Raw genomic sequence first — 21,341 nt, 5'->3', positions numbered from 1 at the left:
AGGGTTTTTTTTTTTGTTGTAGTCCAGCCAGATAGGTTGCAATAATACCAAAAAAACTCAAACAGAAAAAAAGTACCTTTTTATACATAAAAGCGACCAAATTCCTTTTATTATTTAGCAAATTTTTCCTAATTAATTATTTTTTCTTATTAACACATTTTGAAATTTTAACTTTATTCCAGTCATCCTAAGTAGAATTAAAGCTTGTGCTGAGCTCAGACCCTGTTAGAAACCATCGGATTGAGGTCTTTGTGTTTGGATGTGTTTGTTTTTATTGAATAAGTTTTTAAAGTGACTTTCGCTTGCCTCGGCATAATGCTCAGACTCCTTATCTGACTTGTAATAATTTACAAATAGTAGACATTCATATATTTACAAGAAAGGTAAGTTGCTTATGATTGGTAGGATAAATTTAGATATTCGAATACTAAATAAGAGAAGCCTTTGACAGAGCCTGATCTGTTTTGGTCCCTGCATGCTGATCCAGCATTAGAGGAAAAAACCTTGTTATGGGCTCAACGGAAATGTGTCTTAATGGAAACATACAGATTCTTCAGCTTAACACCGCTAAGAAATATACCAATCCATGAAATATCATAAGCATTACTCAGTCCTACATTATTCGTTTAGTTCAGAAGACAACGGCTGAGCAGATGCTTAAGTTACCGAACCTTATAGGCAGTGATTTATGGGGTGTGGAGGTTCGAAACATGTGTAAAACTCACAGGTTTCTGGTAGAAAATGACCTCTGCTTTCTGACTGCAATGTTATACTGAACCCGAAACTGCTGATCGCCTCAGTACAGTTGATGCTCATGATCTGGGTTTTTGTTGTTTTTAAGGGTGTTAAAATGTCTGTTTGGCTTCTTGGCTGGAACATTTTAGAGGTAGGGGCTTTGAAAATAGTTACTCAGAGACCAAAATTGAAAAAAAAAAAAAGGGGCTTGTCATATTGAAGTCACTTTTACATAGATAAATATGTGTACAGAACTGGCCTTTTCATTTTACGCCACATTTAAAGATACAACTCAGAAATTGCACTTGTAAATGATAATTTTTTCAGGTCATTTGAACTGTAAATAAAAACAATAAAAAAGAAAGTTTAATGCAGACATATGGGCGAGCGACCTGCAGTTTCTCTGCAGTGTTGATTTTTCTGCCTCTTCTTTTCCTCTTGACGATCCTCCTCAGATTCTTGTTGGAGTTTTGGTCATGTGAGGGTGTTGGTGGTTGTGGTGCCATGTGGTCGTTAAAGCGCCGTTTGGCATCGTGGGTAGGTGCCAGTTCCTGTTGGAAAATGACATCAGCACATCCATAAAGCTTGTCTAAGGAGTGAAGCATGAAGTTCTCTAAAATGTCAATAGTGATCACGGCCTGTATTCATTTTTATTTCTCCCATCTGTCACAAACATCTCCAGTGGAGTGATTACTGTCAGAGTTTAGCTCTCATGTTCCTGCAACTGCAGCTGTTGAGTTTTCTCGGTTGAGTTTTCTTCTGTTTCATAAAACTCACTGGCCCTGTAACTTACGCTAAGCATTGATTTTTTAAATTTTTTTTTTTGAGAAGACATCAGTGTTTCTGACCGGATTATTCTGTTTGTGTGGACGGGAGAGCTGAGCCCTGTCTAACCAGGTAACAGCAGATGAGGGAGACGTAGCGGCTAAAACACCAAAGGAAGTATATCCTTCCCTTCTCGCTGATGTCAGCTAATTCTGTGAAATTCCGCGTTTTCTTGTGGATTCCATTTTGTTTATTAAATTCCGTGATTCTGTCCGCATTTTGCGCGTAGCAGAAATTACAGTGCCCTATAATTATAACAGTGTGATGATAAAAACAGTAAAAACAGAGAAAATCTGTGAAATGGCAAATCATTTTTGCTAGCATGGTTCCTACAAAAAAAATGTACAAAGAGAAAGTTATGGAGGTCGGTGTGGTTCATGTGACTGAAATGGTGAGAATGTTTCCCACAATTCTTTCCGTCCAAACAACACTGTGGCTCAAATAATAAACCTCCCAAACCTCAGGGTGGAGACTCTTTCATTGCTGCATTACAACTACAAACAGAGAGACCAACACGAATAATTTCCGTTGCTGCTAGTGGGAAAAATTAGGATTACCATTAAGCCGTACGCTTCTTTTAAATCCAAAAGGAAATAGCAACCCTGCTTATAATCAAGGACCTGGAAGTACAGGCTTCTAATAACAGTTCATTGTTTACCAGTAATTTGTCTCTACAAAAGCAAATACAAGGATCAAGGCTGAACTGTCACAATAATCAGCAATATACAGTAAAAATCCTTATGCCGTTAAATCATGGGATGCACGATTATGGATAATTTGTCTCTTGCTGAGTGCACTGTCCGTTCCAGTTATGGTGGCAGGAAGCTGAATGCCTCCTTTGTCAAAGGTCACCATCACATTAGCCGACTGTCTTTTGTTATTCCCACTACCCCAGCTGTAATTACACACGGGAAACACTGACACCATATGACAGACTGGCATGAGAGCGTGCTTTCTGAGGCGAGGCCGCGGCAGCACGTTCACTAGCTGTGCACAAATAGACACCCGACTTCCTCCCCCCGATATGTACACATGTCTGGCCAGCTCCTGTTTTTTTATTGACAGGGATATCATCGTCCCTGTTAAACCTGATGTCTCCTCAGTAGCTACCTGTAAAACAGAAAGGGGAAAAAAAAAACATTTTTATGGTGGCTTTGTCCAGTTTGTGTAGATTTCTCCCTCAGACTCGCAGTAGTGCTTTTTAATGAATGATCTTTAGCTCAAGGCCTTGGTCCCATGATTTTATTTTCACACACTCAGAGTAAATCCAGAGGAAGTTGGAATTTATAATCCCCCCACACACACACACACACTAAAATGTGAAAAGCTGATTAGGTGGATTGTTTAGTGTAACAATTATAGATCCCAAAAATGTCTCTCCTTTCACTGCCGATTGTAATATCCCACTCTCTGTTTTCTTACCGTTCGGTCCGTGTGAACCGCATTTCCAGCGGCATTTGTTTGGGAACACCACGGCACAGCAGAGTGCAAAGCGGGGAGAGCAGAACATCATAAATCAAAGGTCATATACATGCAATGCAGCTCGTGCTTTGCTCTTTCAAGCATGGGCTGAAACGCTACACTTGGGCTCATGTTCTCATGAAACACCGACTTCATAAGCATGTCACATGACTCCCTTCCACTGTGGTCCTGAATTTGTGCTAAAAGCCGGATGTGTCACATTCATGAATTCAGTATCAGCCCATCCTTGACTAAGCAGCTTGCGGACTGAAAATATTTTTTTCCCCTGCTGTTCAAACTATAACCTGTTTTCCCTGTATTGATCTGTGTACTTTGTAGTAAAAGCCAATATCGTGCACAATTCAGGAGACTGAACTGCGAAAGTTTTGCTGTTGCTGTGAACAGAGTCACAATTAATCTAATTTACTTTTATTTGACTACTACAAATGAAGGAAATGCAGATTAAAGCAAAGTTTTTGGTCATCACACCCCACACACACACGTAACTTGAGAGACAACCCATTCTGAATCAAGATCTGATGGCCTACGAACGTCGGCTTTCAAGTCTGGACATGTATTCAATTGGATTAAAGTCTGGACTTTGACTGAGGCATTCTAACACATAGACATGTTTTGAATAAACCCAGAATATTCACCTCCAGCAACGTTTCCAACACGTGTGAAGAGTTGTATTTAAAAGCTGACTGTGAGTCTTGGGGACTGGGCTTTGAGACATTTGATCAAACTGTCGCCAGTCTCAAATCTTTCACAGCGTCCCAAATGTTTTCTTCTTACTCAGCTCTGTATGCTTCTGTCTGCACTGCTGAAAAAAGGTGATGCTGCCACTACCGTGCTTCAGCGTCATGTTGTGGTCATTGTGTAACTTCTGAAGGCAATTCAGAATCGAACTTGGACTTCATTTAGAGGAATCAAAGCAAAGTTTTACAAATAAAACTGAAACAATATATATTCAATTTTCCTCTTAAGGACCATTTGTGTTGGTCCGATATGTAAAATTCAAATGAAAAAGATTAAAATTGTGTGTGTAACCTGAGAAAAGGTTAAAAACGTTCAGGTTTTGTTGCTTCTGCAGGTCACTTTGCTTTCCAGTTTTACGGCATTCTCTAAATATTCATGCTAAGTTGGTCTGTCTTTAGGTGCATAGGTGGCCTCGTGTTGTGCTTAAAAGGAGATCTTATAGCAGTCGATCTTTGAATTCCTGGATGTTTAGCTCAGACTTTAGTTGATTTGGACTCTGTTAAGGTCTGGACTCCTTAACAGAGTCCAAATCAGCAAAAGGCTTACAGCGACTGATTGCCTGGCGTTCCTCAGTCTAGCCGTCGTGTTGTAGGTGCAGCTGTGCCTACGAGGGCGTCAGTGGACAGGAAGTGGAGGGTTGGTGAAAACACAGCTGGGAGGAGGGTGTCATGTCCAGCTCTGCCCTCTGCCTCCCCGCCCTCCCCTCCTGTCCATCCAGACAAACAATGAGGGAGCCGGAGCCCCGTGAAGCCAGGACGTTATGACACACAGCGAGCGCTGTGCTCTGAATCTGCTTCGTCTAATGAGTGATAATTGGAAAAGGAACAGAAGAAGGCATTTCTTCTGTTCTTCTTGGACACGGGTCAGCAGCCTATACAGCCTAAAAGAGTCTTTTTTTTTTTTTTGCTTTTGTTTCTACTAAGTTAATTTGTTTAAAGCCACAAAAGTCACATTACTCTTTAGAACATATTTCATGTGTGAGAATGATGGCTTAATTTGAGTGTTTAGGTTTTAGAACAAAGAAAATAAGAAACCCGGGAAGAAATGCTGCATGAAAACTGATCTATGAATAAACTTGGCTGGTTAATATGTGTTTTCTCTTTTTGCCTTTTAGTAGTAGTTTAACCTTTTAACAGTAGTTTAACCTTTTAATAGTAGTTTGACCAGCTTATTGGCTTAGTGATTCATTTGCCAACTGCAGTTTTAAAACACTGTTTCCTTAGTAGGACTGAGTTTGGTTTCCCAAAGTGAAATATATCCAAACAGCCAAATGTGTTGTATTTCTGAGAGAGGGAACAGGATACTATCCTTCTTTCTGTCAGCTGGAAGACGTTTCACTGCAACAGGTGCAGGTAAGGGCTGGGTTACCCTACGCTCCATACAGCTGGGGGAAACTACAGGCTCTCCATCGCTTTCTCTGGGATCTCATTAAAAGCACATCAAACCACAGGATGGAAATATTTCTAGCTGAAACTGTAATTTATTTAAAACCTTTTAAACCACAAACTGGTTAAAAGCAAAACTAAAACTAAAAGCATTTCTTGGGAACAGCTGTTATTTAGCATTTCCCTTCAAATACTGAGACAAAGGTAGCAAGAAGTCAAGAAAACCACAGAGGGCTTTTTTTTAGTTTATGTGTTTGGTTTATTCAATAGTATCGGTACACTGTAAGCATATGAAGCTGTAGTCAAATTGCTTGTTTGTGGACACAAGCTTGGCCGTTGAAGCTGATTCTCATTATTTTATGCTGTAAATTTAAAACAGAACGGATGTTGCTGAAAGCAGAAACAAAGTATGAAACCTCAAATTTCCCTTCAGGTTCCACATGTTGTACAGATAAAAGAAAAAAAAAATAACGGGAAACAAAAAGAATGCAAAATGATTAATATCCCTGCAGCTAGGCTTGAGCTCAGAATCTGTTGGTTAGTTTTCTGCAGTGAGAAGCCAGAGACTAACAAACTTCACGAGACAAAGTAATGCAGTCCTCCTGCTTCACTTTTTAGGGAAACAGCCTTGCTCCAGGTTTCAAATAACAATACAACAACAAAAACACAGTTCTTTTTGTGTTGCATTTGTTTGTTAAGTTGTCTGTTAGTAGCCAAGGAACCCTCTGTGGCTTTGTGGACTCTTGATTACCTTTTTCTCAGCACTCAGAGGGTAAATACAGATAAAGTTCCCAGAAGAACCTGTAAAATCAGAGCCGCCCAAATGCATTCTGTCTGAAAAAGGCAGAAGGTAGAAGGAGAAAAGGTGAGTAGAGTGGGACATTATGGTTTTTATTTAAAGAAAACACTACAGAGTAAATAAAACTTTATTGGACTATCTGAGCTTTATCTAAGATTGTGCCCTTAACTCTTCTACCGTAATGTGCTGCGGTCAAATGTTTGTAGGAGAAAGCTATAAAACAAGGAACTGTTCAATCCACAAGAAGGAACAGGCAGAAATAAGTGGGACAAAAATCATATTGTATTTGTAAAATTGACTTTTTTGAGCATTGTGTCATTTGATTGCGTTATTCTCTCATCAAACACATTCCTGGATTGTCGCTTTGGTCCTTCTGCATGTTTGAGCAATCCTTGAATCTCCCCTGGTAGCCATTCTGGGTGTAGAAATGTTTGCTGTCACCTTTTCCACGAAGCTTCTCCCTGCAGCTGCAGTTTCCAGCCGAGCTTTTGCCTAACAGAGCTGCCCCCGCCGCCACTCAGCTCCTACTGACTAGCTGCAGCAGCAATTAGCAAACACCTGGTGGAACTGCCCATCTGCTTAGCTTATCTTACAACTACCACTTCTCAGTCCAAAGGTCCCAAGAAACAGCAGAGTAGAAAAGCATTGTTGTGATGACATGCTGTGTTGGAAAGAGCAGGAGCAGCTTCTTAAAGAGACAGAGGCCAATTTCAAGGCAGATTTCTTTTAAGGTGTGTTTGATATATACAGCATTTTTATGGCAACTGAAGGCAACATAGATACTTGATTGTGCAGTAAAATGGAGCTGTTCCTATAAAATGCGTAATACTGCTATTTTCTTCTGTTTGGTTGCTTTTGCCAGACAACCTGAGGTATCGCTGACATTTTGCTTTCACCAGTCGCAATTTCTCATCCCAGTATTATTTCAGGGTTTATTTTTGAGACAGATGTTCAGCCTGTCTCCAGCCCAGATTAGCTTCATGGAATTTGCCTCAGCTTTTTGGAGAGATCACTTTGACGTCTCACAGGTCGCCTGAGACTAATTTTGGTTTGGCCCAAGTCCTGACGAAAACAAAACTCCGATTCCAGTCAGCGGGGACCCAAGATGGCAAAGACAGCCACCCACACCCCAGTGCGACGTTCGTCTTTATAAGGAAAAAACATTTTTCTCTGTCACTAATTATATATCATTGTAAGCCGCAGAGTGATAGCAGCTAGTGCCATAAAGTCTCTCACCATTGCCTATTTTTACCACGCTATCTTTTTAGGCATTCATCCACACTGTGTGACTCTCATCTGTTACAAATTCAGAAAAATTGCAGATGCCTTTCAAAGGTCATTTGCTGGAGAGTTGCCTTCATGTCAGCAGCAGTCAGTGTCCCCAGAGTCCATGTGTTGACTTGTGGGACGTAGCACTCTGGCCTTTCAGAGTTTAAGCTCCAGCTCAGTGTGGAGCTCAGAGTACAGAGAATATATTGACTTTTTTAAAGCTTAGAAAGACTCCTGCATGGCTTGCGGGGATGACGCATTTTAGAAAATATATTGCACTTTTACGCAAAAAGTATTCGTACCCTGCAAACCTTTTCACGTTTCACCAAGCTATCTCAAGAGGTTTTGGGGGAGATTTTATGTGACGTAGATCGAAACGAAGCAGCTGGGAATTGCAACTTTATGGTCTAGATCAAAACATTTGCATGTTTGATTTGGCCTAGTTAAAGTCCAGATCAAAAACCAATTGTAAGGCCAGAAAAAAATATATTTGCTGATGCTCAGTGACTGTGCTTGAGCTATTTTGAAAACAAGAATGGTTAAAAAAAAAAAAACACACACAAAAGAACAACAACAACTATTTCCTCTATATCTGCATAGCTTGAAGAAACAAAGGATATGTCAGAGAGTTGCAGGTGTAATTGCAGCAAAAGGTGGATTTACAGGGGGCTGAATCACTGTGGCTGAATACAAATGTCTGCCACACTTTTCAGATTTGTAGACATCTAAAATATATATTTATTCATGTCTTTCACCTAATAATCTTGCTTTACTTTGTGAAGTGCATCACATAAAATCTCAAATAAACACCTTGAAGTTTGTTGATGCTGTATGATGCTTCCCAAGCACCGCGTGACATCAGTCCTTAGCTTTCATTTCCACTTATTATTTTGCGGAACTCAGTTCTGAAGTAGAAATGAGTTGCTGAGACGCCACAGTCACCTTCACTCAACCTGCACGAGAACAAACCAACACAAAGGCCTCTCATGAAATGTAATATAGATCAGCGCATCAGCTTTGGCATTTCGTTTTGTCCCTGAATGAATGAGTGGCTCTCAGTGTGCACACATGTACGTTCCAGCTTTACTTCTGCTCGAGAGTTTTGTCCAGTGGGATGTTAATAAAGACAGAGTGGATTTTCTGTCTGTTTGCCAAAGTGAGGTCTTTTCCATCCCCTTCCTCCGTTTGTTCTTTAACATTCTATCCTTTCTGCAAGACTGAATAAAGACCTTACCATGAGCCGCACCTTATAAGCCAATGTTTGGATTTCCTTCAGCACCACCGCCAAGAGATCTCTGCACATGTAAATGCTGAGCAAGGGGTAACCTTCGGAGAGCCAAAAATCTACACAATATATGCTCAGGAATCATCAGCTATGAGGTGCTACTTTGTTCAGATTGAGAGAGCTGGATCACTGTGAGAGAGAAAAGCAGCTTCTGCTTCTTCGGCACCACATCTCCGTTGAGGAAGTGGAGTGTCAGCTACGTGTCTGGGGTGGATTTGCGAGGCCGGATGCTTAAACAGACAAAGCAAGCTTCAGAATCAAAGAGCTGCCAGTCCTGAAGAGCCTTTGCGCACTTCGTGCTTAGCTCCAGATTTATTTTATATCCCCTATAAATGCCTTTGGTTCTGTGTGAAACTTGACTTTAACAGAAGCATTGCTCTTTGCTTTTTCCTCAACCCTTTACTTTCCTCGAAATAATAATATACTTACAGGTAGGCGAAAAGTCGAATGTTCCCCAGTCAGGAGAGAACGGGCCTTCAGTGCATCGTGTTAGGACGGTGTTAGCTGATTTAAACATGGATAGTAGAAAATCTGTCCAAAATCTCCCACAAATGGTTCGGTTTCCTTTCGATGACTCCTCATGCTGACCAGTGGGCAGATGTGAACTAAAGTGACCGTTGGGTTTTCAGCTACCGCTATCGTTTTGAAAAACCATTGTTGTGAACACACATACTTACACGCAGCTTCCTCCATATTTATCAGCTGAGTAAAAACCCTTAAAATGCCTTATTGAGTGAGATTGTGATGCCAAGCAATCATGTGATAATTTGGTGTTTTTTTTAGAGTTTTTTTTTCTTAAAGGAAGAAGAACTTCTAATTTTTCTAAACAGCAACCAAAACCAATCAATAACTCAGTTAGCTTGAATTCTCCGTAGGCGTCTTTGACATTTTGCTTGCTAGTCTTATTGCAAAAGGAGCGTATTAGCGGTAAGTGTATTCGTGGGAGCTGCAGGTGCCACTGATTCTCATTCGGGCCGCTTAACCGAGTTATCTTGCCGTGTCTTTTCACAGCCATCTGTTTGGTATTAACGTGAAAGTAGATGTTAGAAACCGGAGTATCAGGTCACCTTTGACTGCACAGAACATCACGACATAGCGCTAATTGGCAGGCTTGAGCCTCTGACTGAGTCAAAAAGACAATTGGTTAGCAGTAAAGGCGTGTGACGATGTGGAACAAATTCAATCTTAACGTGCAAGGGAACAACCACAAACCACAAAAAAAAAAACACGAGTGGATGTTTGGCTCACACACCTGGGCCCTAACAGCCAGCTCATCTCACCTTTAAATAGCTCTCAAGTGAGCTTCCATTTTATAGATAGAATGAATAAGTGCTTTTTTTTTGTCTTCAAAAATCTGAAATTTGAGTCTGTCTTATCTGAGGATGAAGTCTTTACGGATGTCCCTCTAATCTGGACCAGTCGTTTGTTTTCAGGCTGAAAAGTCGGCCAGAATTGATCGTCCTTTCTAACGCTCCCAGTGGAATTTGCCTTCCTCTGTGCTGCGGTCACAGTGTCCTGTTTCAAGCATAGGTTGTTGGATTATCTCTGACTTGTTGTGACAACAAATGGTCAGGTCTGGTGTATACAGTGTAAACTCGTCTCAGGACAGCATGAGGGAAAAAAAAAAAAAAGTCATTGTTTTTTTTTTACAGAGGGTCTGCTTTCGTCTGCCGATTTCAGCAGCGTGGGGATGATAAACGCAGCAGCTTTCACCCCTTCTGATTCAGTTATCATTCAGATTTTGAAAAGGCCGCTGACACATCCAGGAAAATATGCCGCGTATGTGTGCGAACAGATAACCCACCTCTATCTTTTGCTCGACATCTCTTTGCCGCCATCCTTTTTGATGAACACAAATTACAAGTATGCACACAAACAGGCACTGGTTTGGTCACATACCAGCACCCTGCAGACATACTGGTACCAAAGGAGACATTTTTCTGCTTCTTGCCTCCATATTAAAGCCTGTTATGAATCCAGATTCAGTATCAGCCTTTGCATGGGCGCTGAGCATGCACATTTCTTTTTTTTCCCCCCATTATTGATGATATCATCTGTGGAGGAAACACTCAGGCGCTCTGGTCAGAGGTCACATGACTTTCCCAGGCCAGAGTGTGTCTCTGAACATGAAGGGGACATGTGTCTGCGCATGCTCCAACATTTTCAAAAGGAGGGGAAGTCCGGACACTTGGGACTCAGTTCGTGATGTTTGGTCTTAGTTGAGGCTATCGAACAGAAAAAATAAAAATAAAGACTTGCAGGCTCGGCTTACCACAAGGGGGGGTCCGAAAAACAAACAGACAGTGGTTGCAGCAGCAGAGAGGAATGCCTTGAAGGTCAATGACCCCACAAATTTAACTGTACTATACTGCTCAGCTTAATCTGCTCCAGTCACAGATAATTGCATACAGACTGTGGATTCTCAAACCTCACAGCACATAAGTGGCAGCTGCATTAGCCTCTGCCTAAAGCACCGCATTAGCAGACATATGTGAATGTTTTTGTTTTTTTTATTTAAACCCCTTTACATCATTGCTTGCTGAATGAAATCAATTTTGTTGCCAAAATATTCTACGCTGGGCAGAAATCAATCATTCCTCAGTTGTTTTATATTTCCAGCAGTCAGAATATATTATGACATTTTTAAGATTTTCCTAAAATACTTGAATGTTTTGAGATGTTAAAATACCATTTTTTTTTTTATTTTTTTTTTTTAGGAATGTGCCTCCTGATCTCAGAGCATGAGCCGCTGTTGTTTTGACACATAGCAGAGAACTTAATGGTGACCCAAAGCTGAATTGGATTAAAACCCTGGCATAAAGATATAATTTATTTTCATTTCTTCAGTTGTAGCTTAACAATTAGCAATTAGCTTGAGAGAGATAAACTGGTATTTTGGCGTCCAGTAGGTGAAAACCAAAGTGCTTTTACCTGTATACTTTAAATGAAAGATGATTAATCTCTTCGGTCCTGTTTCAGAACTTCTTCAGACATGAAGAAGAGCTGGCGCTTTGAAACTATTCAAATGAAGCTGTTCTTGGACTAGGCCAAAACTTTATGTGGAGGTAACATTTAGTAAACTCATCCTGTTGTGGTACAAACGCAACAATTTAAAAGAAGAAGAAGAATGAGTAGAATGAGTTCATTGCTTTTTAGAAAATTACAATTAATTCTTCTGCAACTAACTTAAAACCGTGATTACAAAAGCTATGACAAAGTTATGCATTTGGATTTTAATGGACTTAATAAAATATTAAACACCTGCTAAATATCAGAGTAGCTAATTATTATTATGATTTTTTTCCATTCTGCTTTTCGAAGAGTATCACAAGCTGATTATCATAGTAAGAAACTGGAAAAGTTCAATGACCTCAAAACATCAAAATAACACAAAAAAGACATTGAAACATGAAATAAATCAAAAGAATAAAAATGTAAGCATCGCTGGAAACAAAAGAAAGATGCAAATTAAAACAAAATGGGGAAAAAAATGCGCAGATGTGACCTAATTAATTAACCTTTGAACTTTATTGGAAAGCGGAAGAAAACAATAATATTCTCAGCCCTAATTCTGTCTCTCCTTTTCCTTTTCTACACCTTGATTCTTCAACCAATCACTCCACAATATGCAAGGGTTGTTATCAGAAACATTACACAGACAAAATCCAAAGAACAAAAATGTAGGAAGACCTACAGAAAACCCGAGTAATATTTATAAAGATAGTTTTGAAAGGTGGCAAAAAAAAAAAACACATCTAACCCAGTTATGACTAAAAACTTGAACCGTTTGCAGAGAAAAGAAACAGTCAATGTAGTTAACTATCAAGCTGAGATTAACGTTAATTCTCAAATGCAGTTCAAGTCATTAAGTGACTCAGAACACAAAGTGAGACAATGTCGTCTTACATTTATGAGGATTTGCCCATCCTTTACAGCCAGATCACATCTAGTGGCTCCTCACCTTCTGGTCCCTCCTGTGACCCAGAATGTTATCAGTTTCCCTCTGCGACCTCACCCACGTCAGGTTGAGTTTACTGCTCCACTAAAACCGACGTGTTCCTGACTTTCTGTCTCCCTTTCGCCTTCCCCGTCTGGTTCTGTTTTTAGATATGTGCCAACGTGCTGATCTTCCTGTGCGCTAACATCATCGGGATCTGTACCCACTATCCCGCCGAGGTCTCCCAGAGACAGACCTTCCAGGAGACGAGAGGATACATTCAGGCCAGGCAGCACCTGCAGAGGGAGAACCATCAGCAGGTACACACACACCTGCGTTTCCTGCTGGAGTCAGACAGGGAGCAGCCGTGCCGACGTCCTCCAGGAAAACCCGTCACATACATGCAAATAAGTAACAAATTGGAGTCTCCACGTCACAGACTGATTTGTTTGTCTCTTTTTTTTTTTGTTCTTGTTGTAAGGTCAAAAACACAAATCTCCACAACTTTCTAGTTGACTAACACATTCCCACGCACATGCCAGTAAAACACAGTGACTCATTCAGTATTTTTAGTGGAAAATAATCTTTAAAAAGTCCTCTCTACGTGTTTGTGTGTGTGTGTGTTTCTCTCTTTCTTTCTGCCTTTTCTTTTAAAATTCCTCCCTCTTCCTCTCTCTCTCTCTCTCTCTCTCTGCCTTGTTTAGGAACGGTTGCTGCTATCTGTTTTGCCGAGACACGTTGCAATGGAGATGAAGGCTGATATCATTGCCAAGAAGGAAGACATGATGTTTCACAAGATCTACATCCAGAAACACGATAATGTGAGGTAAACCCAGTAATGGACACAGCCAACCTAAGACGGCGTTGTACCTGACTGAGATGTTTTTCCCCTGAGAGTGACTGTTACGCATATCGTGGTTTGATGACACAGATATTAACCTAACCATGTTTTCAGTAGTAAATTATGAGAGGTAGGCCCAACGTTTCCTGTGCCTCTTTCTCATTACCATTTGGTTTTCACATCCTGAAATGGAAGAACTCACTACTAATAGAGGAACAAAAAAAAAACAGTTTCTGCAGAGATCTTCTGTGGCAGATGACCCAGATAAGGAAGGTTGATTTACGGCGCTTAGTGGCATAATGCTTTGCTTCACTGCTGCCCTACTAAGGTGTGAATGTTCCAGGAACAATCAATTTCCTCGATGTAACCCAGATTAAAACCTTTAGTTTTTGTCAAGTTATTTTCAGGTCTTTTTGTGAAGGATTCAGCACAGAATCACATAAACAAACAAAAGCTACTCCTTTTTTGCTTTCACAGAATTCTCAAATTGAACTAATTCCGAATAAAATAATCAGTTTAATTCAGTTCAGAGTTTATCTCTTTCTTTGTTTTATCCCTGCAGAGCCTAAAAATCATCTAATATCGCCTCTGCAAATACTGAAGAGCCACCAGTGGTTCAGTGAAATAATACCCAGTTTTGACTCACAGGGTTGTTTTCTTAGGTTTTGTTCCCTTTGTAGGTTGGTTCTCTGACTCATAGGTCCTTGAGTCACGTCATTTCAGTTACTAAAAAATCCCAAAGCTGAAGTTTATCTGCACCAAATTAGGAAAAAAAAAACTCTTAAAATGATTTTTATTATAATGTGGTTTGGCTTCTGACTGGCCAGTAGTAAATGTGTTTATTGTGTGGGAGTTAGTAAGACTTGTAAAAGTATTAAAGTCTCTTGGATTTTTATTTTTATTTTTTTTGTTCACATTACAACCACAAACCTCAGTATGTTTTACTGTGGTCATATATTGCAGACCAACAAAAAGTACTAGCACATAATTTTAAAATGGAAGAAGGACACCTGCTTTTTCTGTTTTAATTTAGCAAATAAAAAAAAATATATATTTATCACAGTGTAAATTTAGCAATGTGAAAGCCTTAGTTATTCGTTTGGAAAGCATTGGTGAACAAGCAGCTTCATACAGACTGAGGAACACAGCACACAGGTCAGGGAGGAAGTTGTCCTCACGTTACATCACCCTGAATACTTGACACCGTCCTGAAACAGAGTGCCGGCTGCAGCGTCATGCTTTGGGAAAGCGCGTTTTCAGACGAGACGGTGAAAGTGATGCTCAGAGTAAAAGATAAAAGAGTCTTCATACAAGGTAAAGCATGATAGGTTAGAATGACCCAAGATCTTTGGCAATAGTTGAAGATTACTGTTCTCAAACTCACTCCACTGTGAGTACAAGGAATTTCTGTAGACAAGAAAATGACAAAATTTCCAAAATGTCTCTAGATGTGTAAAGCTGGTGAAGACACACCCCAAAAACAATAAAATCTGGTTCTCCTTAATGTTGACTTAGAGTGGGCTAAGTAAAAAATATTAATAATTAACATGGACATAAGTAATCAGAATAAATGGCCAGTAAGAATAAAAATGCATAATGTAATTTCTATTCTGATCAGCCTCAGCTCGATTGGACTGAATTTGTAATCTGAATGAGAGAAGTGGTTTAATACGGCGAGTGATAATCCAAATGTCGTGCATGTAAACACTTGTTCTGAGTGTGGCAGACTGACCTGACTGTGCATGTGGTGCGATAAGTCGGAGAAGAAAGAATGGTTTGTTGCTCTCTGGTCGTCTAATGCAGGAAAACCAACAGCATGTGTTGCTTATAGCCTGCAGCTTAAATAGAGAGTTAAGTAACAGAACCTGGTGCAGATCCGTTCTGGTCCCTTAGAAGACACAAAACAAAGACACAACTCTTGTTTTTTTTATGTGCAGTACAGACAGAAGTACCACTTCTTCTTCTTCTTGTCTCTTTTTAGGGAAATGTTACCACTCTGGGCATACCACTCCATATAAACCATATATTCTGATTATTTAACCCGAATACATTTCCATCCGATCAAGGAATTTCGCACATGTAAACATAACCACAGTCTTTAAATTTGTATTTGTAAAATAAATCCGTACACCTGTTGTCCTTCCTACTTACAGTTGTGCACCTTTGTATGCTGTCTGTTCGTTCACATAAAATTCACATAAAATTCACATAAAACCACAACAGAGCATTCTGAGAGACAATCTGAGCTTAAAAGTTTAAAACTTCATATGTCAAAATATTACACTTTAGATTAACTTATTATATGGCGGTAAGACGTTACTGCCCACATGAAGCTGTGTAGAAGATGAAAAACCCGTCCCCTAGTGGGACAGACAGCATCATCTGTCACCTTGAACAGCGTCTTTGGTCTTTCTGTTGTTTATCCTTGTGCTTCGTTTCTTTTAAAAGTTAAACCAACAAAGTCAGGCAGACCTGGCGACGGCTGGGGGGAGGGGGCGGAGGTGTTCTCAGAGGGGAGGGATGGATGCTGTGACCTAAATCTGACTAAACTAAAGTGTCTGCGACTCTTTTTGTCTCTTCTCTGCTCCAGTGGCATTCGGAGCAGTTTCCTCCTTCCTCTTGTATTTGATTAATCTAATTCTCCTCTTTTTTTTTTTCTTTTTTCCTTCGTCCCTCTCACCTCTCCCACCTCAACGTCTCATGATCTGCAGCATACTATTTGCCGACATCGAGGGCTTCACCAGCCTGGCGTCTCAGTGCACGGCACAGGAACTGGTCATGACGCTGAACGAGCTGTTCGCCCGTTTCGACAAGCTGGCCTCGGTGAGACACCTGCTGCTGCTGCGGCTTTCGCTGCACAACTCTGAACCACCGACTCCAGTGCAACTGTGCAATCTGCAGCCTTAGCGGATCACGGATGAAAGTGGCATTATGTACTTTGATGAACTGCAAACGCCACTAGTTAGATTACGCGGAGACTTATCTACAGTTAAGTGAGAAACTATTTGTCTCCTTGAAGATTTAATCTTAATTTGTTTTGTGTAACACGCCAATGTTACACAAAACAAAAAACTTCAATATCTGATAAAGTTAAAGCCAACTAAATACAAGAAGTAGTTTTCATATAGTTACTAATTCTACAATTATAAATGTACAAACCATGCAGTCATCCTCCGTGAAGCCATTAATTAAAGCTAATTAATCACAATTTTACCAACTTTATTATTTCCAGACCCATAAGATCAATACATTTTCTGACAACATAAAGTAGACAAAAAAGACCCAATGAAGGGACACATAAAGCCCAGATACAAAGAAATTCAACAATGAAAATTTTGGGACTTCAGTGAGAGACATTGTCCACAGAAGCAGAAAACATAAAACAGNTCCGGACATCTCCACACCCTCTATGCTAATGAATTGATGCACAGTTAGCAGGTGGGGGAAGAATATTTCTGCCTTGATGCCTAAAATGTTCTGACCAGCAATACAGAACATTTTTTAACTGAGCTTCAATCTATAAACTCTCTGCTGCAAATCTGGAAACCACTAGAGCGCAAGTAATGACCAACAACAAATAATGAACAGCAACATTAGCTGGCTGTTGCATTCAGAATAACCAACATTTCCATTTACAGTAGCAGGGTTTTTTTTTTTGTTGTAGTCCAGCCAGATAGGTTGCAATAATACCAAAAAAACTCAAACAGAAAAAAAGTACCTTTTTATACATAAAAGCGACCAAATTCCTTTTATTATTTAGCAAATTTTTCCTAATTAATTATTTTTTCTTATTAACACATTTTGAAATTTTAACTTTATTCCAGTCATCCTAAGTAGAATTAAAGCTTGTGCTGAGCTCAGACCCTGTTAGAAACCATCAGGTTGAGGTCTTTGTGTTTGGATGTGTTTGTTTTTATTGAATAAGTTTTTAAAGTGACTTTCGCTTGCCTCGGCATAATGCTCAGACTCCTTATCTGACTTGTAATAATTTACAAATAGTAGACATTCATATATTTACAAGAAAGGTAAGTTGCTTATGATTGGTAGGATAAATTTAGATATTCGAATACTAAATAAGAGAAGCCTTTGACAGAGCCTGATCTGTTTTGGTCCCTGCATGCTGATCCAGCATTAGAGGAAAAAACCTTGTTATGGGCTCAACGGAAATGTGTCTTAATGGAAACATACAGATTCTTCAGCTTAACACCGCTAAGAAATATACCAATCCATGAAATATCATAAGCATTACTCAGTCCTACATTATTCGTTTAGTTCAGAAGACAACGGCTGAGCAGATGCTTAAGTTACCGAACCTTATAGGCAGTGATTTATGGGGTGTGGATGTTCGAAGCATGTGTAAAACTCACAGGTTTCTGGTAGAAAATGACCTCTGCTTTCTGACTGCAATGTTATACTGAACCCGAAACTGCTGATCGCCTCAGTACAGTTGATGCTCATGATCTGGGTTTTTGTTGTTTTTAAGGGTGTTAAAATGTCTGTTTGGCTTCTTGGCTGGAACATTTTAGAGGTAGGGGCTTTGAAAATAGTTACTCAGAGACCAAAATTGAAAAAAAAAAAAAGGGGCTTGTCATATTGAAGTCACTTTTACATAGATAAATATGTGTACAGAACTGGCCTTTTCATTTTACGCCACATTTAAAGATACAACTCAGAAATTGCACTTGTAAATGATAATTTTTTCAGGTCATTTGAACTGTAAATAAAAACAATAAAAAAGAAAGTTTAATGCAGACATATGGGCGAGCGACCTGCAGTTTCTCTGCAGTGTTGATTTTTCTGCCTCTTCTTTTCCTCTTGACGATCCTCCTCAGATTCTTGTTGGAGTTTTGGTCATGTGAGGGTGTTGGTGGTTGTGGTGCCATGTGGTCGTTAAAGCGCCGTTTGGCATCGTGGGTAGGTGCCAGTTCCTGTTGGAAAATGACATCAGCACATCCATAAAGCTTGTCTAAAGAGTGAAGCATGAAGTTCTCTAAAATGTCAATAGTGATCACGGCCTGTATTCATTTTTATTTCTCCCATCTGTCACAAACATCTCCAGTGGAGTGATTACTGTCAGAGTTTAGCTCTCATGTTCCTGCAACTGCAGCTGTTGAGTTTTCTCGGTTGAGTTTTCTTCTGTTTCATAAAACTCACTGGCCCTGTAACTTACGCTAAGCATTGATTTTTTAAATTTTTTTTTTTGAGAAGACATCAGTGTTTCTGACCGGATTATTCTGTTTGTGTGGACGGGAGAGCTGAGCCCTGTCTAACCAGGTAACAGCAGATGAGGGAGACGTAGCGGCTAAAACACCAAAGGAAGTATATCCTTCCCTTCTCGCTGATGTCAGCTAATTCTGTGAAATTCCGCGTTTTCTTGTGGATTCCATTTTGTTTATTAAATTCCGTGATTCTGTCCGCATTTTGCGCGTAGCAGAAATTACAGTGCCCTATAATTATAACAGTGTGATGATAAAAACAGTAAAAACAGAGAAAATCTGTGAAATGGCAAATCATTTTTGCTAGCATGGTTCCTACAAAAAAAATGTACAAAGAGAAAGTTATGGAGGTCGGTGTGGTTCATGTGACTGAAATGGTGAGAATGTTTCCCACAATTCTTTCCGTCCAAACAACACTGTGGCTCAAATAATAAACCTCCCAAACCTCAGGGTGGAGACTCTTTCATTGCTGCATTACAACTACAAACAGAGAGACCAACACGAATAATTTCCGTTGCTGCTAGTGGGAAAAATTAGGATTACCATTAAGCCGTACGCTTCTTTTAAATCCAAAAGGAAATAGCAACCCTGCTTATAATCAAGGACCTGGAAGTACAGGCTTCTAATAACAGTTCATTGTTTACCAGTAATTTGTCTCTACAAAAGCAAATACAAGGATCAAGGCTGAACTGTCACAATAATCAGCAATATACAGTAAAAATCCTTATGCCGTTAAATCATGGGATGCACGATTATGGATAATTTGTCTCTTGCTGAGTGCACTGTCCGTTCCAGTTATGGTGGCAGGAAGCTGAATGCCTCCTTTGTCAAAGGTCACCATCACATTAGCCGACTGTCTTTTGTTATTCCCACTACCCCAGCTGTAATTACACACGGGAAACACTGACACCATATGACAGACTGGCATGAGAGCGTGCTTTCTGAGGCGAGGCCGCGGCAGCACGTTCACTAGCTGTGCACAAATAGACACCCGACTTCCTCCCCCCGATATGTACACACGTCTGGCCAGCTCCTGTTTTTTTATTGACAGGGATATCATCGTCCCTGTTAAACCTGATGTCTCCTCAGTAGCTACCTGTAAAACAGAAAGGGGAAAAAAAAAACATTTTTATGGTGGCTTTGTCCAGTTTGTGTAGATTTCTCCCTCAGACTCGCAGTAGTGCTTTTTAATGAATGATCTTTAGCTCAAGGCCTTGGTCCCATGATTTTATTTTCACACACTCAGAGTAAATCCAGAGGAAGTTGGAATTTATAATCCCCCCACACACACACACACACTAAAATGTGAAAAGCTGATTAGGTGGATTGTTTAGTGTAACAATTATAGATCCCAAAAATGTCTCTCCTTTCACTGCCGATTGTAATATCCCACTCTCTGTTTTCTTACCGTTCGGTCCGTGTGAACCGCATTTCCAGCGGCATTTGTTTGGGAACACCACGGCACAGCAGAGTGCAAAGCGGGGAGAGCAGAACATCATAAATCAAAGGTCATATACATGCAATGCAGCTCGTGCTTTGCTCTTTCAAGCATGGGCTGAAACGCTACACTTGGGCTCATGTTCTCATGAAACACCGACTTCATAAGCATGTCACATGACTCCCTTCCACTGTGGTCCTGAATTTGTGCTAAAAGCCGGATGTGTCACATTCATGAATTCAGTATCAGCCCATCCTTGACTAAGCAGCTTGCGGACTGAAAATATTTTTTTCCCCTGCTGTTCAAACTATAACCTGTTTTCCCTGTATTGATCTGTGTACTTTGTAGTAAAAGCCAATATCGTGCACAATTCAGGAGACTGAACTGCGAAAGTTTTGCTGTTGCTGTGAACAGAGTCACAATTAATCTAATTTACTTTTATTTGACTACTACAAATGAAGGAAATGCAGATTAAAGCAAAGTTTTTGGTCATCACACCCCACACACACACGTAACTTGAGAGACAACCCATTCTGAATCAAGATCTGATGGCCTACGAACGTCGGCTTTCAAGTCTGGACATGTATTCAATTGGATTAAAGTCTGGACTTTGACTGAGGCATTCTAACACATAGACATGTTTTGAATAAACCCAGAATATTCACCTCCAGCAACGTTTCCAACACGTGTGAAGAGTTGTATTTAAAAGCTGACTGTGAGTCTTGGGGACTGGGCTTTGAGACATTTGATCAAACTGTCGCCAGTCTCAAATCTTTCACAGCGTCCCAAATGTTTTCTTCTTACTCAGCTCTGTATGCTTCTGTCTGCACTGCTGAAAAAAGGTGATGCTGCCACTACCGTGCTTCAGCGTCATGTTGTGGTCATTGTGTAACTTCTGAAGGCAATTCAGAATCGAACTTGGACTTCATTTAGAGGAATCAAAGCAAAGTTTTACAAATAAAACTGAAACAATATATATTCAATTTTCCTCTTAAGGACCATTTGTGTTGGTCCGATATGTAAAATTCAAATGAAAAAGATTAAAATTGTGTGTGTAACCTGAGAAAAGGTTAAAAACGTTCAGGTTTTGTTGCTTCTGCAGGTCACTTTGCTTTCCAGTTTTACGGCATTCTCTAAATATTCATGCTAAGTTGGTCTGTCTTTAGGTGCATAGGTGGCCTCGTGTTGTGCTTAAAAGGAGATCTTATAGCAGTCGATCTTTGAATTCCTGGATGTTTAGCTCAGACTTTAGTTGATTTGGACTCTGTTAAGGTCTGGACTCCTTAACAGAGTCCAAATCAGCAAAAGGCTTACAGCGACTGATTGCCTGGCGTTCCTCAGTCTAGCCGTCGTGTTGTAGGTGCAGCTGTGCCTACGAGGGCGTCAGTGGA

The 21,341-nt window shown here is 40.1% G+C and overlaps 1 protein-coding gene across 1 annotated transcript in view; it reads left to right on the top strand.

The window, feature by feature from the left end:
* LOC103141169 (adenylate cyclase type 6-like) overlaps window positions 1-16,421 on the top strand; it is a 29,050-nt gene extending 12,629 nt beyond the window's left edge. The window contains exons 5-7 of the mRNA XM_007556665.2: window positions 12,626-12,775; window positions 13,160-13,281; window positions 16,008-16,421. Coding sequence (XP_007556727.1) covers window positions 12,626-12,775; window positions 13,160-13,281; window positions 16,008-16,203 — 468 coding nt within the window. The 3' untranslated portion in view covers window positions 16,204-16,421. The remainder of the gene's footprint in view (window positions 1-12,625; window positions 12,776-13,159; window positions 13,282-16,007) is intronic.
* Window positions 16,422-21,341: the final 4,920 nt, after the last annotated feature.

This window comes from Poecilia formosa, unplaced genomic scaffold (genome assembly GCF_000485575.1).
Source record: "Poecilia formosa unplaced genomic scaffold, Poecilia_formosa-5.1.2 Scaffold80, whole genome shotgun sequence".
In the NCBI taxonomy this organism is placed as follows: domain Eukaryota; kingdom Metazoa; phylum Chordata; class Actinopteri; order Cyprinodontiformes; family Poeciliidae; genus Poecilia; species Poecilia formosa.
The sequence above is the reverse complement of the archived record's forward strand: the minus strand, read 5'-3'. Positions and strand labels throughout refer to the sequence as shown.